Genomic DNA, 27,067 nt, shown 5'->3' with positions numbered 1-27,067 from the left:
GTCCCTCCTCCTTGTCTCCTTCCCTCCAGGTAACTCACTCTTGTGTTTCTCAAGCGCTCCTTTGGAGGCACAGGAGAACTTGTTTAAAAGTAACCTGGAGGAAACAAGATCATTGGTTTTCTGCTGGCTCAGTTTTTACTGAGCCAGTTCCACGCACAATCACAGGAATAACTGTGCCAGCAGGAAGGGATGCGGTGGCACCAAGGCTAGAACAAGTTTCTGGAAGACAGATTTGGGCAGAGATGCTTGCTTCCTGACAAAGTATTAATTTCGTGGAACTGGAGCATAACACTGTGTTTTTAGCTTGAGAGATTGATAAAATTCTCTGAAATTTCTAATTTGTTCTCCTTCCTTCCCAAAGTTAGTGTCCAGAGCAGAAGTCCTCAGGCACCTTCTCCGCCAGCCCTCTCAAGTGTTTCCTCTTCCTTTCTCCTCATCCCAGTGTTATGAACACATAACACAGTTTGGGAGTTGCACTCTTTTAACAGGGAAAACAGAGAGAAATTTCTCATGTTTGTTGGCAGGCAAAGGAAAAACACCGAATAGTGAAGCTACAGTGAAGCTGATTAGTGACCTCTGCAATGGACAAGCTGCAAACTCCTTCCTTATGCCACAGTTGGTATTCAGTTGATGCAAAAGCGCCATAAGGAGATGACTTAGGGAAGAGGTGAGCTCAGGTTGAGCATAAGGAGCTAAGACAGCAGAAAACCACCTTTTTCTGCCCAGAAAGATTTTGTTTTCAAATAGATTACCTCTACAAGACAGATCACTGTTGCTGCCTCAAAGGGAAGCAACAGAATTGCTGTATCTGCAGCCACAAAACAAACAGAAGGAAGGATGGGAATTGTCCCTTTGGCAACAGCAAGCTGTTAAGAGTACCTCAGTTGTAACATACTACAAATATACAGGCAATGTGTGCCTAAAGTAATTCCCCTGCTCCCCAAAACCTCAGCATGTACCATCCAGTCATCATCCACTGCATCCACCTACAGAGGACAACAATTGCTCATCCAGGTTTTCATTACAAGGCTACTTAACATCACCCCGAGCTTCAAGAACCTGAAAAGACCACATCTACAGCCAATAATAAAGAGGTAAAAAGGTACATTGTTTCAGTACAGCCCCACCAGGTATAGCTCCTTTGAGAATTAATTAATTTCTAGCTCTGTGATCCGTGGATGTTCTGACTTGGACAGTCAAAGGATTACAGCCAGGAATGACAGAGAGTGACACCACTCTCCAGGCCCAATGTAAACACATAACACCTTTCTGGGACAAGTTTACACACAGAGTCCTCCTCCACATGCAAAGCAAACCTGCAGTTTGTAAACTGGCCCTACACATCTTATCTGGAGCCACATGAGCCCTTTGTACAAATTGCCCGGGGCTGTGTGTCACGGGTGACACCTCACCCTGCAAAATCTTACAGGCAGTGCAGGCAGGCCACAAACTCTGAGTAACCCACAACCATCTCCACTGCTGTGTGCACTCTGTGCCAATACATCCAGTTTACTGCTGTGCTGCGATAAAATAATTTAGAGTTATTAAAAAAGGCCAACATCCTAGCAAGGCTACACTCACTAGGCCTGAGCTTTCTGAATTCCAAGGTTGAAAGGCCCCCGATTTCTCACCCAGAACAGCGATGGGGTTTGCTGTTTCACATGAGTCTTCTCCATTTGGCAGCTGCTGCAAAACTCGTCACTTTGGACATTTGGGGAAAAGTCTGACATGGGTTTTGTAATCAGTACTGTGGCTAACCTCTCCTATAACAATGAATTTGATAAATACGCACTTGCGCAGCATTTCCACTTACGAATGTTAACGTGGCTGAACGCAGATAAAATCCAAACAACATCCTCTGGGTTTTCTGTCTGAAATATCATGCCTTAGGTATAGTGAATGTGTCAGGCACCATGAGACTCAGAACAGCGTCAGATGCCTGGAAAAACTACTGTAGAGTACTCTACTCAATGTATGGTATCCTGAGCTCTCATCTCCAAAAGTAGCCAAACACGGCTGGCTGTGCCTTTTCCAGGAGTTTCCATTAAAAACCTGCATAAATAACCACCTGCTTTACTCACTGTATATGAGTAAAGAAGACACATATCAATCTTTTCTTGGGTTTTTTTTGATTAAAAGGAACAATAAGCCAAGAAGAAGAATTCTTCAAGAGATCTGTTGCAAAATAAGCATCGAGAAAAAGGAACTGAACAGATTTTTTTTTCCCCCCTCCCTGCGCAGTGGAAATAACAGCTTTAGACACAGCCTGTTGAATGGAAACACAGCAGACACAAAAGGAGAATTGCTACCACAAGCTGCTTCTGGCAAGTACATGCAGGAACCAGAGAAAGGAGAAGGCCTAACCCAAGAGAGAGATGACAGAAAAGAGCCACTGGCAAGAAGGATTAATTAGAACAAGGGCTAGAAGGGCAATGTCATATATAAAGTTGAATGTAAAGAAAAGGTAACTGCTTAATGGAAAGGTTCCTTAACAGGCAGATGGAGAAAAGACAAATTATACACAGTAAAGACACTGATGTCCCAGCTCCACTTTTGATTAGTCTCCAACAAGACCCTGGGGTGCAAGTCAGGTCAGCAGTGCTGGAAGTCGACCTGTTGAATTATCTGTTTCACAGAGGCTGAGACAGGTATCTGTCACCTCACTTCTGCACTGCACCAGCCCCAGGGGTTCCAAGCCAAGCATCACAGGCTCCAGTACCAACAGAGCAGAAACTAAGGAGTGGGGGGCATTTGGAATAAAGTCTCTGATTGCTGTTCCCCTGCCCTGACTCCTCCTTGTCACAACAACTTGTCCCTTAAGGGCCTTGATGCCACTGCCCCGGTGACTGTGAGTAACACCGTTGGGTTTGTGGTGACTCAATAAAATGCCCCCTCGTGGTGACCACTGCGATTTCCTGACAGGGCACCCAAATTCTGCCTTCCCAGCACACCTCACAGTGTCTTCCCCTCACACTCTTGTGGCTTCCTGCCTCTTCCAGAACAGGAGGGTAAAGATTTTCATGTGCAAAGCAGAGGGTTTAGACCTGTGTGGTATCCTGAGCTGGTCTCCAAAAGTAGCCAAAGACAGCTGACTGTGCCTTTCCCAGGAGCTTCCATTAAAAGGAAACCTGCACAAACAACCATCTGCATAACAGAAATTAAATGGAGACCAAAGTTCCCACTTGAATTTGCAAAGTATTTCTGTCAATCTACATAATCATTTGCTTTTTAAAAAAAGAAATAATCAAAGAAGCCGAATTTATAGGTTTAAAGAAGTTTGTGACTTTTGAAGGACAATTCGGTTTTTTCAGCTATTTCAGTTTTTCTTACCACCTTCCCTCACCCTGTAACAGCAAAATCAAATGAGTAAACCAATCCAGATTTAAGAGTATCTCAAAGCTTTTGAGACAGTAAAGACTCATAGTTCAGTAAGAGACCCCAAATCTGTTCCCAAGAGCACAGACGCTGCATAGTCCCATAAGGAGTGAATTCTCTATCTGGCTGATTCCAGGAGCCTGGGCCATGGCACTGGCAGAGACACTTGCCTAAAGTACAGGGAGCTACCACACTTCATTAGTATTCATTATGGTCCACACCCACCCCTGAACAGCCTGCAGAGAGACTGCTGCAATTCTGAAATTGGCACCGAGACTTGATTCACATCCAGATACTTTCACTGCCCCAAGTCTTTCGAGCTTACCTGGCCCACCAAGTGAAACTACAGGTGCCAGGAGAAAGCTCTTGCTGCAAAAAAAAAAAAAAAAAGCTTTAATTCCAGCTTTCCTGAATTGTTTCTTTAACTGCAGCTTTCTTTTCCCCAGTGTTAGACACTTAAGGATCAGCTGGACAAGATGCTGCTGCTAATTCACTTTCCCCAACAAGTGGGCAATGTCTGTGCTCTTGGGGTGCAAAGAGCCCATTAGGAAATAAATCTTAAATAACAATGATGTCACTTCAAAAATCCACGTCACTTAACTCCTGGATTTTTTTAAAACTAGAATCCATATTCCTTTTGTGCATCTTAATTACACATGATATTGTTTCTGCCTCCTGAATGTGCATCTTTGAGCTTCAATGTCAACATAAAGACTGGTCCAGCTCTGCAATTACAGCACTTTTGCTTCTGCAAATATTCCCATGACCTACATCACAGAAAGAAAAAACTCTGGCAGGTGACCCAGTTACTACAGACTTGGTCAGTTCAGGACTTCACACTTGCAACACAGTTAAAACCTTATTTGCAAAACAGCACTGCTGCAACTGGTCAAGTGGAAACCATGTGACCTGGCATGTTTTTAATTGTAACGTAGACAGAAGGTTTAATTTACATAGCCTAGGACTAACTTCTACTTCTGTTCTGATGCCAGAGGACACCAGAAATGTAGGAAGTGAACACACACACACAAAAAAAAAAAAAAAAAACAAAAAAAAGAAAGGCAGCTGCTTGGATAATTTACTCAGACAATTACTGTCTCATCATTACCAGCCCTGCTTGGAAGAATGTTTACTAGTGCCCCTAGAAGAAGAATGGAAAAATAAAATTAAATATATAGCTGGATGGAACCACAGAATAAATTACATTTAGCATAGCAATTACAGTTTCTCCCAGACTATATGCATTATGAACAACCTATATTTGTGTGGTCAACAACCCTGCCTCGTAAACATCCCTGTAATTAATTTGAAATAACAAAAAACCTGGGGTAAATAAACACAGTGTTATTTTTGCTCCCTTCAACAGAGAGTTTGGCTCCTTAACTATACACAGACACTTGATTCACCTCAACTGATGAAGCAGAAGTCTCCAGCCAGGAAAGCAGAGCAGGACTCAGGTGTGCCAGGCATGAAGGTGGTGGCAAGAACCTCCTGAAATAATAAAAAAACCCAAATTGATTATGGTTTATGAAAACAATACACAGCAAAGCAGCCACTGCTTAACTAAAGGTTACTAAAGGGTTGTTTTTCCACTCCTTAACAGCAACCATAGCCATTCTATGCTCTAGCAATCCTGTCCACTTCTCTTTTGCAATATCCTCCCTCTTCATAAGTCTCTAACCCACAATTCTTTCAACTTTTGCAAAAGATCCTGGCTGTCTTCCAAGCCAGAGCTTCCCAGTGCCTTGTGCACAGCACTGCTTTACGAACAGATGTTTGGTATCTCCATAAATTCCTGTCCTGGCCCAGTGAGATGGAGAGGAGCCACAATTCTCCGTGGCTGCCTTTCCGAGGGTGTCTCCATCTTGGCTCGTAACACGCTGAGGCAGAGACTGAACAAGAGTTTTATTTGGGAAATCTGGGAAAATTCAGGCTCCTAAAGCTGAAGGAAGGGATGGGGTACGTCAGCTTCCCTCAGCTGAGTGTTTCTTCCACCTTGATGTGAGGGGATTTAAGCAACTCATGAAGCAACAGCACATTCTGGGGTGTTGGAGTGATGCTCCTCGTGTGTGTTCACTGCACTGAACAAGCTTTGATTCCAGGAATAAGCTCATTAAATTTGGGGTCAGGCAGTAACACATTCATAGCACTACAGTTAAGAGTCAAGAACCCAATCACACCCCTCACTTACAGGCAACGCTTCCACTTGAGCTGACTGTAATTTTGTGTGAGTGATAAAAGTCCACAGCCCTGCAAAACAGAATATTCATTTAGGTATTGCAAGGGAGATGGCTTTGAGCAACTTGCTGTAAACTCTGTCATTCACTCAGAAAAATATAACAATATACCAGTTCACACACATAACACTTATTTTGATTAAAATAAGGACATACCTTTAGTATTAATTTATTTTCTTGTAGAGATGAGTAGTAATTCCTTAGAAAATATGTCACTTTTTTTTTTACAGTTCTACTATTGGGAATTATTAGGATTTCTCCCTACAAACCTCACTCATTCCCCAGCAGTAAGACACAAGAACTTACCTAGCAGCACTTAGTAAGGTGTTAACTTGGATCTGACAGTCCCATGTCACTGCCTGTTGCGCTAAAATTCTTAGTGGGACTTTTTTGTGGAGAAACAAAAATAAACAGGAAACAGATTTGTGATTTTTTTTGTTTGTTTTTCTTCTTAAGTCAAGGTCTGAAAAGAAAATCTGTTTAATTTGCAAGTTTATAAAAAAAAAACCCAACAAGAATAGCGGGTTTACACAAATACAATGGCTTAAAAAACCTAAAAAATAAAAAAATCAGTAGTTGGTGTCAGTTTTAGTCTCTAGATATAGTTACCAGAGTCCTTTTAATAGTCCTTGGCCAGATACAGTAACTGTTATATATTGGGAATCCCCACTGCAGACACAGACTATCTGACTCTAAAGAAAAAGGGTCAAACAGCACAACCTCACACATTCAGGGAACTTGGCTTCAGTTTCTGCTTATTAGCCACAAAATTTCTGTCTGACCCTTCATAAATCTCTACGCCTCAGATTCCTCATCTGTTAACGCAGATTTAAAAAAAAAAAAAAAGAAAAAAACAAACCACAACTTCTCAGAAAAATTATAAAGAATTATTAAGTGTTAAAAAAGATTTTGACATGGTGTAAGGGAAAGTCTTGGGAAAAAAAAGGAACTTTTGGTGGGCACTCTCCTTCATCCTCTGTCCAATTATTTGGGATAAGAAGTCACCTTAAACACTGGTGTCAGTGGCACCCATTACTTAACAAATAGATCATCATCCCACGGTTTGTTTGTCAACAAAAGCTCTTAAGTAGCTGAAAACCCAAACAATGCAAGCTAAACAAATTGACTGAGAACAGACTGAAGTTCACATAGAAGCAGGAGCTGATGAAATCAGGTCTTGCTTAGAAGTCACAGAGAACCTGTGGTTAGTTTCTACTCTGTAGCCTTAAACTTTTCTAAGTAGTGGCTTTGCTTTTGTTTGACGTTTTTAGACCTTTGCAGGAGGACACACAAAAGTGCAGCAGGGTTTCCCCACTGACATCACAGCCACTGAAATCAGGAGTGACCTTTAAGGCTGAACAAGATTTGAGTTTGAACCTACAAACCCCAATCTGAGTTGCTCCAGAGTTGGGCTGCTGGACAATCCATCTCAGTTGACTTGTTACTGAAAGGTAAACTTAAAATAACTTGAAATAAGTAGAGTCTAGAGAAAATTGAGGTATTACCTTGCCTGAATTTTCCCCACCTGAAGTCACAACATAGGAGAGAAAATTAACACACTGTTGATTACTCATTTCTGTAAGAGGAACATTATTTAGTGAAATTATTGATAATTTCTTTTTTTTTTAAATGGACCAAACATTTACTCTGGATGACGGCAAACATCTCTGTACTTGCACAACTTACCACTTGGTGTAAGCCAGGATTTATTTAGCGGGTGAACAGCGGAACAGAAACAGGGGATTCCCTGGCCTTCTCATTCCTCCTACTTCGCTGTTTGCAACATCGTCATTTTCCTCAAAATACAATTCCCAGGGGTGTATTTTTGTCCCACTTGATTTTAACTGAATTACTGCAAACTTATTGCTCTAGAAAAAATACCGTTCCCACAATGTTCCTTGCTGTTCGTGACTTGACAAAATTGGGTGGTTTATTTTTTGGGGTAAATGCCCTGAACAAAAGCTACACTGGGTTGCTTTTCAGACTCTCCCAAGGGCTGTTATCCTAAATAGCAGAAAAAGTACAGTATTGGTTAAAGACCTGTAAAACCACTCAAAATGAGTGGAGAAAATGAACACGTGCTACACCAGCCAGGCAAAACCAGAAGTGAATGTGATGACCAGCTACAGGCCTTGCAAGAAATACTTGAAGACTTCTGGTTTCATAAATACAGTTCAGAACCAGGACCAGCCTTCCGTTTCCTGACAGTCTCATGCCTCTTTCGTTTTGGAGAGCAGAAAATGTCTAGGCTTGGAATAGCTGGTACTTCTTCAGCCCAGTAATCAGAAATCTCTGCTGTACTGCACACTAAAGGCAGGGTTATATCCTCCTGCTGAAGGAGTGGGAAAGGCTGTACATCATAAAAATGTAAATTCAGCATCGAATGCATAAGAAAGGGAAAAACAATCTGACAGAACTCACAACAAACATCATTCCAGAGCAGTGCTAATGGCTAGGGCCAAGCACTTACACATCAAGTGATTCACTGAACCTCAGTTTTTCTTCTTCTCATGCAAGCACTGAGACAGAACGCGTGTGATAACCCTCTGTTCTGGCCAAGGGGCCACAGTGGAAAAACAGAGCAGAATTAAAACTCAAACTGCACGGATAAAAGCAATTCTAGCGTGTTCCAGCTTTGGCACCTCCTTGCTACAGCATTACCTCTCGTTTTATTTTTATCACATTACCATCAACACACTTGGTTGGTCATGGCTAGTCAACACTTCCTGTTTTAAGGCCACATTTTTAGTTACTCCCAGTTTGCCAAAACCTTTTCTTTGGAGTACAATTACACATACTGCCCCTCCAGATGATTTTTTTTTTTAGGAAAAACAGAACAAATATGACTCAGTCATTTCTAAGAACGATCACGGGGAACGTATGGTTTAATCACATTCAAAGAATTCTTAAAACAACTTTTAAGAAATTTCTGCAAATTTTAGAAACAGGGACATGAAATTTAGCAAGGAAGGTGTGCTGGTGTCACTACTGGGATTTTTGCTCTTCCTTTGAAAAGATCCACAGATCTTGGCATGTGTTGAGTCTTTTTAAGACTGACCTCGCACACGCTTGCCAGACTTGCTTTCAGTAGCCAAAATTTTCAGCTCTCTCTCCATTGCACAGACATGCAGAGAGGGAGCTGGATGGTGCCCACAGCAGGCAGCTGATTGCCAGGCTACCACACACTGAAACTGAAACAGGGTAGGGTTGTTTCTCCCCTGGTTTCAGGACTCCTGGGATTTTTACTCATTGTCACCGAATAATGTGTTACCTGGCTCAAAGTCAGAGGGAGAGAAGATGGATTCAGGTGAGAAAGGGAAATGTGAATTATCCGAGGGAAAAGAAGACAAGCAAGAGTCTGAGATCAGAAGAAATGAAAAAAAGATGAGGGGTGAATGAGAAACGAGGTTGGGAGAAGACAGCAGGAGGATTCAGCCAGCGTCTTCCCAGCAAAGAGGAACTGCCCAAGGAGGAGCAGCCCTAGCTTGATTTTTCTACCAATTTCTTGAAGGTCAGACAGCTGAGAGGTTAACAGTATTTTCTGGAACAAGAAAAAAAAAAAAAAAAAAAAAAAAAAATCAGCCCCCAGGCTACTGCTTCGTTAAGATCCTCCCAGAAAAATACACAAGGTCCAGCAGCCTGGAGCCCTGAGGGAGTCCACGCTGAGCAACCTGCCTGGAGACAGCGAGAAATGCTCCACATCCCACCACTCGCTCCCCACCGAGGGCTGGCCCGGCAGGACTCAGGGAAAGCAGGGAACAGCAGAGCCGGGTGGGAAGCAGGGCGGGGCTGTGGTGGCTCCCCAGGATGGTGGTCGGGGTGGGAGCAGCCCAGGGCTGTTCCCAGGAGGAACCCTTGGGAGCGCTGCAGCGACACCATCCCAGCACACGCAGCCCTCGGCCCCCGCAGGAAACCCGCCCACGGTTCCCCTCCATCCACCCCAGGAAAGGGTTTGCAGCCCCCACAGCCACACCAGTGGGTGGGTGGGTGGGTGAGTGCAGGCAGAAGGCAGCAGCCCACTGGGGTGCTCCTGTGGGAGAGGAAGGTGCCTGTTTTCCCACAGGAGCGAGTTCCTGCTCCAACAGACATCTCCCCTTCTTTGATTTCCTCCAGGCCAGGGTGGTTTTCAGCCCCTGGGTTGCTCCCCACGACCACGGCTGGTCACTTACTGGAATGATGCACAGGAGCACACTCTTTATAAGAAGTGTGATGAGGTAATGACAAAAACACAGGCAGGAGTTTTCGCTGGTGTTTTTAGGCTGAGCAGCTTATGTCACTTAAGCATTACATAAAGGCAGCGTGAATTAGCCCCCTCCCCCTCACAAAGGTAAGGTTACATAATTTCAAGATACCTTCCCCCCCCCTTTTGCTTTTTCCTAAGGTAAAAAGTAAGTATTCTATAACTTTCTCTCTCAGCTTTTACAAGGGAAAAAAAAAGAAAAAAATCAATTGCTACAGCCAAAACAGGTGACTTCACGTGAGCTGCTTCTCTGCTTGTCCCTAACAAGTAAAAACCACAGATGTTCATTCCTGCAAGGGAATTTCTTGCTCAAAGTTACAATTTCAATATAAAACTGCTCCTCTTTAAAAGAGACCTAGCGTGCACCCCTCATCTCAAGTCACACATACATTAACCAGCTAAGAAAGATAGAAAAGAGCAACGTTTGCAGGAAGTCTGGTATCAAAGAGCCTCTCCCTCACCGAGTCTTTATGCAGGAGTAACTTCCCTTTCAGTCACTTTAACAGAGGACTTGCTCCATAAACAGAGGAGAGTGTTTAAGGTTAATAAATTTGAACTTTATTTACAAAGCAGATGAATTCTAATCTGCAGAGTCCTGGGGCAGTATCGAACTTCTGCAACATCCAGGGAAACTCCACAACACTGACGTCACTTAACATCACACTTGACATCTTATATGTCAAGATACATTAAGATAAGATGTGTAATTCACCAATGGATCAACTCTGGGAAACCAGTAACCTAAATTCTTCCTGAATGTTCTTCTCAAAACCCTGAACATTCTTCTTAAAACCCTAAGGGCGGGGAGGTGGGGGGAGAAATAAATAAATTAAAAAAATGCAATTAGAAGACAACAACAAAGAGTAAAATAAAAAGATTTGTGTAAAGGTATATACTTGAATTTCCATTAGTTAGGTTAGTTTAGTTTGAGAGTAGCTGCATAAGTGCATGTGCTTATGGGAAAAATCAGCCCTGAAATAGCCTTGGAATACTCAAGTGGAAGAATTTAAAAGCATGGGAGTATTACAGGATCACAGACTACTACAAAACACTTCCCTTATTTGTTTTGCTGTTTATCTTATCACCTACTTCAGCTTTAATTCCTTCAAATTCATGATGGATTTGTGTTTGCACAGGTGCTGAAGTTGGAAACCTACTGTAACTACTACTACAGACCTGACAATGTTTGAATACCACTGCTTTAAAGCACGTCACAAAACTGAGGCAACCATTTTACAAACCCAAGGCGTAGTTCTGCTAAAAGCTACTGAAGTAACACGGGCTCTGTTTCTTAATTTCAACCTGTGACTAAATCAAAGCCTTGTAGTCTAAATTTTGGAGAGGAGAAGAAAGAATAAGACCTCTCAAACCCACTAGGGCCAGTTTCTAAGAGACAAATTGCACTTGGAGCAAGCCGGACACCAGAGGCAACAGGAAGGAAAAAAAAACACAAGCAGATTGTGATAAATACAGTCATGCTTTCTCCACAAGTTTGGAATACTTGCAGCAGGAGGAATGCTAAACAAATTAAGACAAAATACATGCCACCTTATTTCTTTAGAGTCCTTCACAGTCTTGTCACTAAGGTTTTAGGCGGGTGCTTAAGATGTTTACAGCTCAGATTTGCTCTTTAAGCCAAGCAACTCGTTTTAAAAGAACTCTGGGCTATCTGTTGTCCACATGGCAAAACTGGGACTTCAGCTGTCAACAGAGTTTGCAAACTGCACAATTCCAAGGGTATCAAATCCAAACATGGATATCTCAGAAGCAGACAAGTAGTGTTCCCATTCTCCTCAGATTTCCCCTGGCATGACAGTTGAGTGCTGGACTCGGCAGTGTTGGGTTTAGCTTGGAAAAGACCTTTAAGATAAGAGTCCAAACATAAATGATTCTACGACGTTATCATTTTGTAGGGCTTTTTTTTCTCCTGGCAGTGCCTTCCCCCTGTCCTTTAAGAGTTGGTTTAGTTGTTTAGATTTTTTTTAAGCAGATCAGATGCACTAAAAAAAACCCAAACAAACAAACAAGAAGAGACTGAAGATTTTAAATTTCGCTTTCAAGATAGTATTTTACAGGACATACAAAAATACTCTAGAAAAACAACTTACAGGGTCATTTACAAAAACACCACATTAGAAAGACATCACAGCAGACAAATAGCACAGTACTTGTTCCATAGGATCAGAGTTTCTCCCCACCCTCACAAATCCCAATGCACTTAACTGGGTAAGGAGTGCTATCAGCTTACAGAACCAGACTTAAGGCTACTCGAGGTTTTCACGTAAGCATTCAGACCAGCTTCCAGGCTTTATCTGAAACCACTTTCTGCATTGCCACTGGCTTTCCACCCTCAGCTGTTGCAGTGTCTCAGTGCATCTCCAGCTCTGTGTTCAGGGTTTGCCTTTACTACCCAGTGACAAAAAAAAAAAAAAAAAAGCCTCTCAAGTCTCATCTCGGAGCAGTCTTAAGGTAAAAAAAAAAAATAATTCATCAGATAACACAGCACAAGACACGCCTATCATCTCCATACCTCGGTGGAATCCTCTGCTGCACTTCCTTCAACACTTGAGTTATTTCTGGGCCTCCATGGGAGGCAGTACCTGTGCAGTGCGTGGCTGTGCCAGACAGGGGAAGGCTGCGAGCCCAGGGAGCTGAGCACCAGCGGGGCAGAGGCGCGGGAGCGCAGGTGCCAAGCGGGAAAGCAATCCCAGATAAGAACAATACACATGCACACGAATGAGGAAAGCACCAAGGGAATACAGGCAGGTTCAGACACACTTGGAAAACAGGACGTGGTTGCAGCAGCTGGTTGACATTCTGAATCGCAGGATGGGTTGGGTTTTGGGGGTCTTTCAAGAGCTGGTGGCAGTTAAAGACTTTTTAAAAGCTAATAAAGGCAACTGTTACAAGCACATGCAAAGAGCAGTTCACAAGGAAACAAGCATCCAACAACAGCATAAAACAAGACCAGGGCTTGAACTGGTCGGTTACAGGAACTTTCCACACTTTGTTAGTAAGTGCAACACACATTCACAGCACGGACCATCGACAAGGAGTCATTCCTCTTCACCTGCAGATGCACCAGTTACCCATTGAGGGTGAGTTTGATGGATCTTTTAATAATACGAATGCTATTTGTTGGAACAGGAGATGAAGAATCTGGTAGTTCTTTACTGGAAAGCCTCTAAAACACACAAAAATATGCCACAGGGGGAAGAAAGAAAAAAAAAAGGGAATTTTAAATTAATCAATAAATTTTAAATTCATTAATTCAGAAGTAGCAGCAGATAAACCCTTTCCTAGCTGAATATAACAGTCTTTATGTACCAAAATAATATGGCCCAAATCCATTTTTTGAGACTTTTTTCTTTCACCACACCACTTAATTACCACCAGATACAGAAGAGCATTTTCCCCCCTGCACAATTCTTTTCTTGTATCAACTGAGACAACCACAATGCTAATGGGGGTTGAAATTAATTGCAAGTTGCTCAACAGCATAATAGAGGAAGCTACCATTTGTCTCAAATCCATGCATCAGGGAAACTCTACTGTCCAGATTACTTCCAGTCTTACAACCCTTCATTTCACAACATTTTACATGACACAGAACAGTTAAAGTCACCTGCAGACGTCAAAGCTTCCAAGTCTCTCACAGAAATACAAGTACTGATAACAGCACAAGAAAAAAACAAAACAAAAAAAACCCAACACAAAAACAAAACAAAACCCCACAAATCAGGACACAAACTGTCAGTGTTTGAGGGCATGGAAACTTGGAAGCTTTGGCTTCCCTTCTGTGAGGAAACCTGGGAGGTCACTGTTCAGATATTTAATTTGCTGGAAGCGCGACCTCACCAACTACTTCAAACCACCAAGTTTACAGGGATTAACGTTCCACAAATCTCTGCACATAAAATGGAAATGCTGGTTCTGCTTTACCTACAAAAGCACAATAAATACCTGTGATCTTGATGTGATCACTGGAATCTGCATGGATTTTCCATCAAGGACTCCCTAAAAAAAAAAAAGCCAGAAGGGATTTGTTAGGCAGTGTTGCCAACTTCACAATGGAGAGGGAGCAAGTTCTGGCAGCTGGGATACTTTAAATCATTCATGCACTGACAACCTCCACCTCCTGGGGTGGGTTTAGGCATTGTGAGGCCCTAAAAGCACATAAACGGTGCTTCAGGTATTTCAACCTTTACCAACAAGATCTCATCTTGATTTGAGGGTGTGCCCTCAAGAGTTTGGGCTCCAGCAGCAAGTTACACAAATAGCAGAGCTCTTTATCTTCCCTCGGAGAGGCCAAAATGCTTTAGTCTTTACAGCAGTTTTGCATCAGGGAATCAAGTGGTTTCAAAAAGAAAATAGAATATTATTTCAAGCATGGCAAGAAGCTAGATCCTCCCACATCACCTTTAAAAGACAGGGCATCCAGGTGCAACATTTGGGAAATGAAGACTTAAATAAACTAAACCAAAAAGCCTATTTTTGTTTCCATCAGTAGATGTGCCGAGTATTTACATGAGGTACTCCAGGCACTGAGACTACTCAGCTTTGCAGTTAGTCCAGTGAGTGAAATCAGTTTAAACTTACATTTCTTGCAGCTCTCCTCCTCCCATCTTGAGGATATCCGCTTTCTGTGAAATCTGAATCCCAGGTGTTCAGCTGCAAGAACAAAACACACACGCTCAAAATAATTGCTGTGCTAAAATCACCTTCGTATCTGAGAACTGCTTCTAGTCAACTAAATGTCACAGTAGCCTTTCTTAAAAGAACATTTATACAAGTCCACCATTACCCCTCTGGAATCTCAAGCCTCTCAAAAAGTGTTAACTATCCAAACCTTGAGATCTGCACTCGCAATGTTCAATATCAGACAACAGTTCTGCCAGTCGATTCTTTACAAGTGTCAAAACTGAGGTTTTGTTTTTTTCCCCTACTTATTCTTTGCCCGTGCCTCAAATCAGAGGTCAAGACACAAGAACAGCTATTTAAGGAGATTTATATACAGCAGTAAACCAAATCAAGCGTTAATCTAAAGGTGCCACAAAACCAAGATTTAACAAGCAACTCCACACTCATTTCAGCAGCAGAATGACCTACTGAGTTGGCTGCTGATTTCTAAAGCAGCAAAACTATCAATAGGCATTCAAAAACCATCTGCCAGAACCAGACTAGCTCATACTTTTACAGTTATAAGGTTCTTAACTTCGTTTCGAGATAAACTTTTCCTGTACCAAGAACTGCTTCCAGATGAGACAGTTCATTCAGCAATTGGTCACTGCAGGGATGGATAAGCACAGCAGCATTTAGAGACCTTGGCACCAGATGAGAAACAGTCATTAAGTGCCAGATGCTGAAAAAAATGTTAGTTAATAGCTACACATTATATTCAAGACTATTTCTCACATGTACATCCTGGTAAAACTATAATTACTCTTAAAGTAGGATTCCCAAATCCACCGGGGACGTATAAACGCATTTCTTTTCAGTTAATTTATTCTCCATCAGTAATTAATGCTACTTCAAACCCTTGGCCTAGCCCCCCCCCCTTCCTTGCCTTTTCTCCATCTATGGCTTTTTGGGGGCATTCTCCCGGTGTAGGTAGACGAGATACTTTAGAGGTTGGTGAATAATGTTGTTTGGGTGCAGCACTCTTAGGATCCGTGATTAGAGTCCCACTTAATTTATGGTGTCCTTGGACAAAACACGTCCTGAGCTGAGAAACTGGGTTATATCCCGGAATGGTGCAACCAATTGGAGGTCCCGATGTTCTTAGTGCAACTGAAGCCTCCATTTCTGCAGGAGACACCTGGCTTTTAGAGTTTGGCCACGAAATGAGAGACTGCATTCCACATACCACGGCAAATACATACTTGGGTCAGCCACGGGAATGCAGAGTCCCTTAGACGTTGATGGCTCAGCTACACTGTTGGCACCACTACAACTCTGACATGCAACATTTCTACAAAAGTCAAACACCGGAGTTACAAAGTGCTAACTTTGTGAAATCTCATTTCCAGAACGTTCATGTTTGCACAGACCTTCTTAGCTTGTTAGCACAGCTCTATTAAACAGCACAAACTCATAGGCCATGCAGGACAAGATCATCATTCAGCTCGAACTTCAGGCCACAAATTTAAACTGAAACATTTTGCTTCAGTGTTCTCCCAGGTTAGTTTATCCAGCACACTGTGCTGCTTCTAACTAAGCCCTGTACCTGCTCTACCCAGAAGTGCACACAAGTTTTTTGCTTATTTTTCTTTTTTTTTTTTTGTGTGTGTGACTCCTACAGAACCAAAGTGCCTGAACACAGCAGGCATCACACATTTGGTAGGACTGGGCAATTACTCTCAACATCACATATTCCTCCCGTGCTGAAGCAGTTTATGGATAAACAGACTTCCCAGGAAGTCTCCCCAGACACTTTTACTGCCCAAGTTCTCATACCACTCCGCTAAGTCAGCAGCAGCTCTAGTGTTTCTGTGACCAAGATCAGCTCTTCCTTAATCCACTTGGCACTAACTACTTTTTGGCAGAAAGAACAGTTACTTGCACATAAAATACTCCAGCTTCAAGTTACACACTAACCCATGAAGATTTATATTTAAGACTAAACCATTACCCTGGTGTCAAGTCCTTCTTCATTCCTATGTGTTCATGTGCATTAAAATTAATTTTTTCCCAGGATTTCTTTAACCTGTCTCCAACCACGTGCCCAAAGGAGATTCCAAGCTTTGTTCCTCAGAGCCCTCCACATGTTTAGAATCCCACACAGATTCAAACAAGAAACCCTAGGCTTCATTTACATTGTGAGTCAGTTAAAAGCAGCCTCTCCACAGTTCTAAGGTGATGGCACTAACCTGTCTGCCTCTGCTGTAGAGGTGTCCAGTTTGGATATCTTATTTAACAAAGAGGAATTAGATGGTGCTCTGGAGTCTCTGTCTTTGGAAGTGTCAGAACAGCTTTCCCCTAAAGAAGACCTTTTGCACTGAAGTCCACTATTGCCTTGACTAATCTCTGACACTCTTTGCTGAAATGACAGGTAAAAAAACGAATCAAGTCCTCAAGGAATTATCAAAAAAAAAAAAAAAAAGAAAAATTACCAGAAGACCCAAGCTTTTATTGTACCTTCTTTCTTTTCTGTAAGGTTTCTGCTGGCAAAAAATAATGCAGTTGCTTTCTCTTCACATAAGTTGCCTCAATCTTCATCCCTTCCTTCAGGATGTTGAGGGCACTGGCCTGCCTGTAAACTGACAAACACAGAATTGTAGCTTAGACTAATTTTTGATTTGGCATTTACAGTGGTGATTGTGTTTGTGTTTTTTTTCATTTTCCATAACAGTTCTGTAGCATCATCCAACTTCTCAGCAGTTCAGAGGTTAAAATTCTGTGCAAATAAGCAAGACTGGGTTTTAGGGACATCTGATTTAGCAGACTCACTACCATTTAAACAGGTTTTTCTTAACAGCCTTTTATGAACTGGAAAATGCTGTAGTAGCACAACAGTTATTACAGAATTAAGTCACATTTAGATAAAGCTTATCTAACTGGACTATCATGAGTGTAACTGGAAAGTCAGCTTACTAACAAAGAGTGGGAATCAAAGTCAGGACATGCAACAAAAAGGCTTAAAAGTCTTTCTAGAAGAGCTCTAAAATAAACCAAAAGCACAAACATGGACATACACACCAATGTGGACAGTTCCATCAAAATAAATTCTGTTCCCTTCAGGAAATGCAGTTCCTTTGGGAGTGTTTACACCATAATCTGCAGAACTGTTATTTCACATGTGGTACATGGTGTATGACTAACACACACTTCTGTTTCAAAATGGACTTTGACAAAGTGTCAACACATTGTGTTTTAAATCTAATCTATATGTTTCTCTCTCTAGGAATATTTAATGCCAGGAGGAGGCACAATTCACTTTGTGAAGCAATTTCCACTAGAAAAAAAAATAAAAAATAAATAAAGCCAAGTCAGGAGCAAAACAGAGGCTTACCTGTGTCTGTGAACGACTGTATCCCATGTGTTAAATCAACATTAGTCTTTTCTGCACTTTCCACTTTCTTAAACACAAGTCCAAGAAACCACATTGACACATATCCGCTCCTGAAAAGAGAGATTCACAAGCCTGATGTAGGCACAGGTGTCAGCTGTTTGGATTCCAGCACACTCTAGATGCATGTAGCAGCTAAAGATTAGAGCCAGACCACAGTGAAGTTCTCAGAGTTCGTTCTCCCTTCTTTAAAAAGATCTTTAAAAAGTGCTCAGGACCCTGTTAGTGAACAAACCTACAGAACACGCTGAACACCTCTCACCCACGAGCTGAGGTGAATGAATGTAAATAAATAAGTTACAATACACCGGCCAAACTGTACTTCAGAAGAGTAACGTAACAAAACTCACTGTTTATAGAGATTTTCACTGCCAGGGAAGGACTGTGGCTGTACATGTGCAATAGTTATAAATTCATTCCTTTCCAAGTTTCCAACCAGCACACGAATTTTCGACTCAACAAGGCCAATCCTGATAAGAACAAGAGATATTTATTCATTTAACTGTGTCCAGCACACCACTCAGATGCCTTTTTGTAATACAATGGTAACCTATCAATAAGTTGAGCAGATACTAGATCTTTATGAGGCATTTCCAGTGACACTCAAGCTTTTATTTCTAAAGACAATGATAAGGGAATTTAACACGTGCTCTTAACAGTTCCAATACAACACTTTCATCTATAATCTATGGTGAAAATACCAAGGAGCAGATCCCAGCACCTCTGGCTGCATTTACAAGTGTAGCAAAGCCCCTTTTTACCCTCCAGGATCACGGAGAACAGTGGCTGTGAACAACTGTGACTGATACCAAGGTGTAGTTGACAGGATTTTTTAATTGATTTTGTTATTACAATTAACAAAAATAAAGTGCAATACCGAATTGAGTTTTACCTTTGAATTGGACCCAAACCTAGAACAGACTTACCAATTTAGGTGATGGTCCTCTGTAAAGGCACTAGCAGTGAGCACAATATAGTGTCTAGAAGAAAAGGAAAATGAACACACTAGCTCAGGGCTTTATTCTGCATTCTAAATATGAGGTGAGTTTCTTTGTAGTAAAAACAGTGTCAGTGGCATGAGACAGTTTTTCCCATCTTTCCTATGCTCATCTTTACCAAAATTTATATGAATACCTCCAGTTTCTTTAAAAGAAAACCAAAACCAACCAAAAAAAAAAAAATATCAAACCCCAAACTGAAACACATCAATACAATCTTCTCTTTAGACCCCAAGTTAAAACTCACTATGCTGACCAGTCAGTAAGTTACTTCAGGTTCAGACAACAGATTTCATACATACTTGTACTTCTGAAAGAAGTTCAGTGGTTCAAAGAGCTTTGACCAGTCCGATTTTCCTTTAAGAATCTCATCTGTGACTTCAAGACCTACAATTAAGGTTGAAAACCTCATTACCTTTTTGTTTTTAATATTACTACTCCATAAAACGTCCCAAGATTGGCATTAATTGAGAGACCAAAAAGCAGGAATGCCTTTGACACACTGCAGATCCACTACAACAGTTCATCATCAAACTGGTCTCACTGCCTGCAACAGGTGTCCTTCCCAGAGACCTTATCCTACCTAAAACACCTCCCTGAGCAAAACCAGCTCAGATAACGTGGTTTCAAATAGCAGGAATTATACTGCTTAGCCAGATAATAAGCATGGAAAGCACTTTACCACGTTGGAACTCCTCTACCATCACCGCTCGTGTTGACGTGGAGACATTGTACGTAGAGTTCTGCTGCGGATAGGCTGGTGTGATGATGGGCATCACATGGTACCGGTCTGATGGGTTCACCTGGGATGTTACAACTTTGTTTAGCATCAGTTTAGGCCAGGGGAAGTTTAAAGGCTTCTGAATTCAGTGTTTACATACCCTAGGGTCCCACACTGGTAAATTAAGGAAGCTCTCTTCAAGTCGCTTCAGCAATACCGGCTTCGGCCAATCCCTGTGTAAGAAAAGCCAGTGTTAAACTGTCCATTCCAAACTCTTCCAGTGGATGCTGTCAGCGGAAATCTTTACTACAGAACTACATCTAGATGTGTTCCTTCTTTATGCAAATTAAAATAAAGAACAGCTCTTACCACTTTGAAAAAATCAAGAAGAACTTGTTAACGAGAGTGGAGGCCAAAGCATTGGGGTAGAGCTGACATATCCTCGCTACCAGCATTGCCCAGGAAACTCCACCAAGGAACCCCATTATGTTGGAGTAAACACCACGTCCTAGAAGGGATACCACAGTTAGTCTGTACTCTTACAGTAGCAGCTTCACAATCTACAGAATGCCTAGTACACTTTAGCCCCAAAGTCATTTATTTTTGCAGTGCAGTGAGGCCAAAGCTGCTGGTCCTTACAGTGATGAGAAAAATAATCATTACCACACTGCTTCCCAAAATACTGCTACTCTAAGGTTTGCTTATGCTGCTACAGCTACTGCTTCGCTCCAACCTCCCTTTAAGAGACGAAGTTCTGCTATTCTTCCAGTACCTGCCCTAGCCACATGCACATAACGGTATTTTCTTAACCCTTTTGTACTCAATTTGGGATTTTTATCATTTGTAATCAGGTTCCTGGTAAGCAAAGCAATGCAGCACCCTGTCTTGTAAGCATTAAAAAGCACATGGAATCTCCCACGTTGACGGACCCTGAATCTAAACTAAGTTTCAATTTAACAGCTGTCACTTAAACAGCAACCCAAAGCTGAGGCACATCCCACAGCAAGCACGAGATGCCTCTGAGGAGTTTAAAGACCACAACCAGTCCCGTTACGCACGTTTTGCCCACAGTTTAATGGCACGGAGTGTGAGGCGGAAGTTCTCCAGGTGTGGCACCAAACGCAGTATTTCATCGGTAACCCTGCTGCCTGCAAGACACAAGTTGAAGTACTCCAGTTCCCAGTGACAGGTACAAGCCAGTTCTATGCTGATCAATAGTTTGTTCAAGTCTACGAACACAAGTTTGGATTGGTTCTTTTGTATTTCCTTGAAAAGTTAGAGATTACACACAGCATTCTGTATCACTTCAGGTAACTGGTGCCCTCAACAACTTTTTTCATAGTCTAAACTGTTTAAACCAACAAACAATTTTTAATACAGCCTTTGTACAGGAGGGTTTGGCCATAAACTAAAAGACAAGAAGTTCTACCTCACCCTTTCCTTGGAGGGTGGCAGAGCACTGGAACAGCTGCCCAGGGTGGTCATGGAGTCTCCCTCTCTGGAGACATTCCAAACCCACCTGTGTCACCTGCTCCAGGTGACCCTGCCTTGGCAGGGAGGTTGGACAAGATCTCCAGAGGTCCCTTCCAACCATAACTATGTGGGTTGCATAATGTGCATTCTATCCCGATTCTAGGCCAATTTCAGCAACACTTTCTTTTTCAAAGGTGTTTAAAACACACTCACCATTTAAGCTCCTTATGCATCTTATATCCAGGCTCCTCAGGCACGAGTCGTCTCTGAGATCGAGATCATCAGACACGGTTGGCATGGACAGTTTTGCAAACACAAGATCAATCTTGAAGAGAGAAAGGTTCCAACCATGAGTTTACAGCGCAGCACCACTGTTTGCAAACAGCACACTAGCGAGGGACATTTCTGACACCCAGTCAACTCTAAAAAGAGTGGTTAACATTGTATTTAGAATTATGTGACCACAGATAAATCTGCCAAAAGATCTGTTTGCCAGAAAACAACAAAACTGCTCAGAGTCCATATTTATTTACAAAACTTTTTTTTTCCAAAGTTGGAAAGATTACTCTAGACTTGGAATTCCTGTTAAGAGGAAATTTAAAATTAAACACAGAACTAGGACCCAAGTTCAAACCACATTAACTATCTTCAGCAAATGAGAGAGCATCGTCTTTATGCTGTAAGCCCTTAAGTATCTGGTTTTTATACAGCCTAAGGCAAGAAAATTATTCTGGGAAGGTCTGTACCAGATAAAGGCCACAAAAAGGTCATTGAATAAGGGTCTTCATGATGGCTTCAGAGGGACTTATTTTCCTGTAAGATCCCATTTTCCTCAGGGTCTCCTCCTGGGATAGGCTGTGGTCAGGCTCTTTGACTACAGTTTCCTAAATACACTGTAAGGCACCACTAGCCTTGTAAAATGGCACAATCACAGGTCCCTGGAAAAGTTATCCCATTCCAAAGCATGAAAAAAAAACCCCAAACCTAACAGTTAAAATTCTTACCTCAATGCCATCAAAGTCAAATTTGATAACTGGTACATAGGCATCCTCAATGGCCTGTGAAGGAGAGGATTTGTGTAGTGAAACATTGTTCTGCTGCTTTAATGTTTTTCCTGTGCTATGATAAAGAATAGAACTGAAACTGTTCAACTCCTCAGTACAGAGCTGCTTCCAAATACAAGGAAAATTGCTAATAACCCTCCAGCAGTGTAGCACTATTGTGGTACTTACACCAGATTTTATTAAAAAGTTACTTGGGCAAGAGATTCAGGAACTGGTCATGTGTTGTAACAAACTGTCAGTGCACAACAAACCATCAGGATGAGTGGTTGTAAGCCTCTTCCCAAGATGGAAGCATATCTTCCAGGTACAACCTTGCTTTCTGATACAAGTGACTCATTCCCAAACAAAGGGAGGGGAAAGAAAAACCAAAATAGCTCTTATGGGATGTACAGTCCTTGGGGGAAGAAACCAAAAGCTGGACATAAAGATTTTCATGCTTTACAAACCAGAATTGTAGAAGGTGCTCAGAAACACTTTCTATTTTAACTTGGGCTTGTAACACAAGCTCACTTTGCTAATACAAACTTAACATGAATATTCTTACAGTAGAAGTTGCACACTCCACCAAAGCAGGGTTTACTCACTCTCAGATTTTTTACTTCCTCTCGATTTTTCAGTTTCTCAAAGAACGACTGAAAAAAATCCGACCTCTCCACATGGCTGGGAGCAACACAAAGGGCGTCTATGTCAGAACCTGCCAAGAGATTCCATTTGTTCTGTTATTGCTGGAAGCCACTTCCCAACAATCAGAACTACGACCAGACACTGAAAGTACTACCTTTAGTGTGCACTCCGAGCCTGTAGGAACCAAATGTAAATATCTTGCCACCAAGATGTTCTATTATTGAAGGGGGAAGATTCTGTGGGTAGAAGAGATAGAGTTTAAGATGCACCTTGTCTTACGTGCAAGTTTAACTAGTTACTTAGGAAAACTACAACAGGCTCCACAAATGCATCTTTTCACTCCCAGACTGGGTTTTTAGTTTAATAGAGTGGTTTTCTGAAGTGAGTTGAGTTTCCACCTAATAATAATAATAAAAAAATTGAGTAATGTAGCAGTACTCTTTATTAATTTATACAAATTAAGACCTATTATTAGCCTTCCCTGCAGCAGAGGCACATAAATTAACACAATCTAGGAGCCATTCAAAAGGCACATCTAGGGTAATAATTTCAAAGGAGTTTGACTGCTGTAGGCTGTTTGGGGCAAGATTAGTGCCAATTTACCACCTCTCTCACCCACAAGGTGTTGTTTCAGCTTTGTTAACAAGTCAACCAATTGAGCCAATTCACAAAATTTATTCAGTGCCCCAACGACTTTGAAATCTTGATCTTGCAGTACCTCTTATACCTTATTTCTGTGGCAGTGACCACAGCTCTGCTGGATACTTTAGAGTTGAACTTTAGCACACATTTCAGTAGTGTGGCCTTTAAAAATCAATCAAAAGGCTTCAGCTGTTTGGATAAAAACATAAAAAAACTCCTTACCTTGCTCTCGGCAAGTTCTGAAATCCATTCTCTGACCAAGTTATTCAGTTTACCGAGGACAGTTGTCCTGTTAAAAAAAAACCCCTCACATTAAGTTTGATTAAAAACAAAACAAAACAAACCCAAGAGGTTAACAAATTTTACAGTCTTGTTATACCTGTGGTACAGTTCTTCCTTATCTTCAAACACCCCAAATGGCTTCATGGCTTCAATCAGCTTCTGAGTGTGAGTGTGGTCTACGTCATTAGGAAGAGCCAAGCTAATTGGAGAGGTAAGTCCATAGTGCCCTTGAGGCTGGTTCTGCTGCCTGGAAGTGCTGTGAGAAAATAAAGGACTATATAAAAAAAAAAAAATAACCCTTATTGGAAAACACCCTTCAACTTACAGGTTTCCATATCCCACTTTTGCTCTTTTACCCAGCATTACCATAAATGAGGGGGAAAAAAAAGCCCATGATTTTTAGATAATTTGAGCTAATTTAGAAGACACAACTACTTTAAAAAAACCCCAAACCAAACAAATATTTGTGGAGGTAAGAAATTATCTGAGTATGACATGGCACACAGGAGAGTTTTTAGGCACATTTCAGTTTCATATCCATTCTAATTTAAGGATATTCCCAACAGCTTCCTGCTAACATTAAACAAGACAATTTAACTTCTTTTAAGTGTATTTGTGGTGTTTTGACTGATTCTGGAAGGGCACTATAGTTGATTGTAGAGGCACATAATGAAGGGGTCTGTTTAACACAGTTGATGCAGTAAATTCAGTGTGTTATTATATAAAACCCTTGCTTTAGAAAGGGGGAAACGGAGGAAAAGCACCTTATTTTGCATTATTAGTTGAAACTGGGACAGAGAAAGGAATAGGACAGGAGGGAAGAAAGGTGCTGACTTCATCAAAGGTCTATACAGAAACAGTAGCAAAAGGGAAAAACACTAAAAAGTCTGCACAGCTCATCATACTCGTCAGAGTTCATACCCAGACCCTAAGCACAAAGGGATTAATGTGTCATTATTCAAACTGCATAATTTTCACCTTCACATTCAGACAACTTGAAGGAATTACTGGGTGTTCAAGAGATGTTTGTTACTATTTAAGATACCCAACCCCTTTTGGCTGGAACAGGATTAGGAAGTGCTCAAAGGACAGCTTCCCTACTTGATTCAAAAAAAAAGACAGCTTCTTACATAGTTCCTTATTTCTAATTGGAGAGAAAATATTTTCCTCTCTCAAAGTGTGTTTATCAAACTTCACACATCGCTTTTAGTCACCCGGTGGGTTTTTTCCCCCCTTCCTCTTTACAAGTCCGTTTTCCAAGCTTTGTTCTATGTGTTTTCCAAGAAGCTGAGGGCGAGTATTAGGACTGTAGTCCTACCAGCTAGTCTCCCAAGTCAGAACATCTGTTTATTTACAAGGGTAACCAGGGCTTGACCTAATCAAATAGACACAGACTTCCACTCCATAAATAAAAATATTTATAATACAAATTTTCCTTCTTATGACATCATTTTCATATGACAAATATAGGAGGAAAGCCTGTGTTTAATTCCTGTGCATTACAACTGAATTAAGACACCTGCAGCAGCAACTGCTTTCACGTTTTATGCACTTTTTTTTTTGCATCATAAGACTTTTACCTCACAAAGTTTGCACAGAACAAGAATGGGATTTAGACTACACCAGCATTTAAGACCTTTTCAAGGTACAAAAAGGCACCATCTGCCTCTCATTGCTCCATTCTTCCTACAGGCAATGTAATTAGAAAGTGACATAAAGTGACATAATTGATACATAAAGTATCAATTATATTGATAATTCTATCTATCTATTATTAACTAGATATTCTTCATATCAAGTTTTGCTAGTCAATAGTAGATATTCTTCATTCCCTTGCACAAGCACTGAAAGTTTGACCTCACAACTCAAAACCTGAGGAAAAACAGCACTCGGAAATTTTAATTGAGTGGCTTCTGCCAACAGAATTTGTTGCTCTTTTGGAATTAAAAATAAATAAAATCCTACTTCGACATCTTCAGCTGTGCCAGACTTCTAGGGAGATGTAATTAAGTAATCTTATAGATATTAGCAAACACAGTACACTACCCATTCACCCTCCTGTTTAAACGGGAATCCTATGGCAATTTAACATTTTTCCCAATATCCTGGGCGACACAGCGAACACCCCCAACACGCGTCTGTTCCGAGACATCCCGCTTTTACACAGAAATCCAAACTTGAACGGATTTATTCCAGGTTTCGCCCCTCATTCGCAGCTTCGCGAGGCAGCGAGGGCGCCTCTCCCACACGCTCCCGGAGCCGGCGGGCGATTCGCACCACGCGGGCGACGGCGCTGCCTCCCAGCCACCAGCGCCAGGGAGCAACAGCTGGAAACTAGCTCCCCAGGCACCAAAACAAGACAGTGGGAAAACAGGAGAAAGGAAAGAACGAGGAAAAAAAGACCCCCACCACCTGGGACTTTCGGCGAAGGGAGCCCAGCTGCACCCTTCGCCGCTGCCGCACCAGCTCATGCCGCGCCGAGCCCGCAGGCAGCGGCCGGAGGGGCCAAATCTCCCCGTGCCCGAGGCCCGGGCAGGGTCTCTCCCCCGCGGGGCTCCGCGGGACGCGCGGCCCCACAGCGAGGCGCAGCCCCGTTACCGCCGTTCCTCGCCCGCCATCGCCGTTGCCCGGCGACGGCGCTGCCGCCACATGCCGTGAGCGCCGGGGCGAAGGCAGCCCCGCCGCCCGCCGCGCTCCACCATTTATTTCAACCGCAATTCCTCCCTCGACAGGAGGGAGGTTTCCTTCCCCCCCAGCCCGAGACCCCGCCGGGGGTCGGTGCGGCGGGACCCGCTCCCGGCGCTGTTCCCCCCACCCTCAGGGAAGGGCGGGGCGGGAAGGCGCGGCCGCCTCACCCGCGCGTCTCCCTCATGGCGCGCGCGCGCACAGCCCGCACCGCCGCCGCCGGCGCTTCCCGCCCTTCTACTCCGCCACCTTCCCGGCGGCCCCCGCGCGCCCGGCCGGCCGGCCGGCGCCCCCTGGCGGCGGCAGCGGGGAGCGTCCCCTCCCGTCTCCTCATGTCTCCCTGTGTCCCCTTCGCCGCGTGTCTCAGGCACAGCGAGCGCTTAGCAGGGAGGACAGTCCTTCCCTGTGGGGGATATATCCTTCCCCGGCCAGGATATTCCTTCCCCTGTGGCTCTGACACACCCCCTTGAGGCTGGGCGGGTCCCCGCCCCCGTGCCTCCCTCAGGCAGCCGGGGGATGTTGCCCCTCCTGGCAAACCCTTCCAGTGAAAAGGTGTAGGAGAAGAAATCAAAAGAGGAATCGCCGGTGTATTAGTTTGTTCTCACTAAGCACGTGGTGAATAGTAAGCTCGGTGTCCCCTGGCTTCAGCTAGTATGGA

At 42.6% G+C, this 27,067-nt stretch overlaps 1 protein-coding gene across 1 annotated transcript; it reads right to left on the bottom strand.

Moving 5' to 3' along the window:
• Positions 1-12,858: 12,858 nt before the first annotated feature.
• On the bottom strand, positions 12,859-26,195 carry PAPOLG (poly(A) polymerase gamma). The gene is made up of 22 exons (XM_050315319.1): positions 26,137-26,195; positions 23,822-23,980; positions 23,665-23,731; positions 22,955-23,036; positions 22,761-22,870; positions 22,117-22,170; positions 21,326-21,437; positions 20,698-20,787; positions 20,009-20,147; positions 19,800-19,872; positions 19,601-19,721; positions 19,221-19,305; positions 18,847-18,900; positions 18,271-18,390; positions 17,864-17,973; positions 16,990-17,111; positions 16,722-16,891; positions 15,735-15,823; positions 15,419-15,657; positions 14,452-14,523; positions 13,816-13,869; positions 12,859-13,036 (listed from the first exon to the last, which is right to left on the bottom strand). Exons 1-22 carry the CDS (start codon positions 26,193-26,195, stop codon positions 12,938-12,940), a joined length of 2,280 nt encoding a protein of 759 aa, XP_050171276.1. The 3' UTR covers positions 12,859-12,937.
• Between the last annotated feature and the right edge of the window lie 872 nt (positions 26,196-27,067).

Source organism: Myiozetetes cayanensis, unplaced genomic scaffold (genome assembly GCF_022539395.1).
Source record: "Myiozetetes cayanensis isolate MyiCay16 unplaced genomic scaffold, myiCay2020 scf2-11, whole genome shotgun sequence".
In the NCBI taxonomy this organism is placed as follows: domain Eukaryota; kingdom Metazoa; phylum Chordata; class Aves; order Passeriformes; family Tyrannidae; genus Myiozetetes; species Myiozetetes cayanensis.
This window is presented reverse-complemented; position numbering and strand designations above follow the sequence as displayed.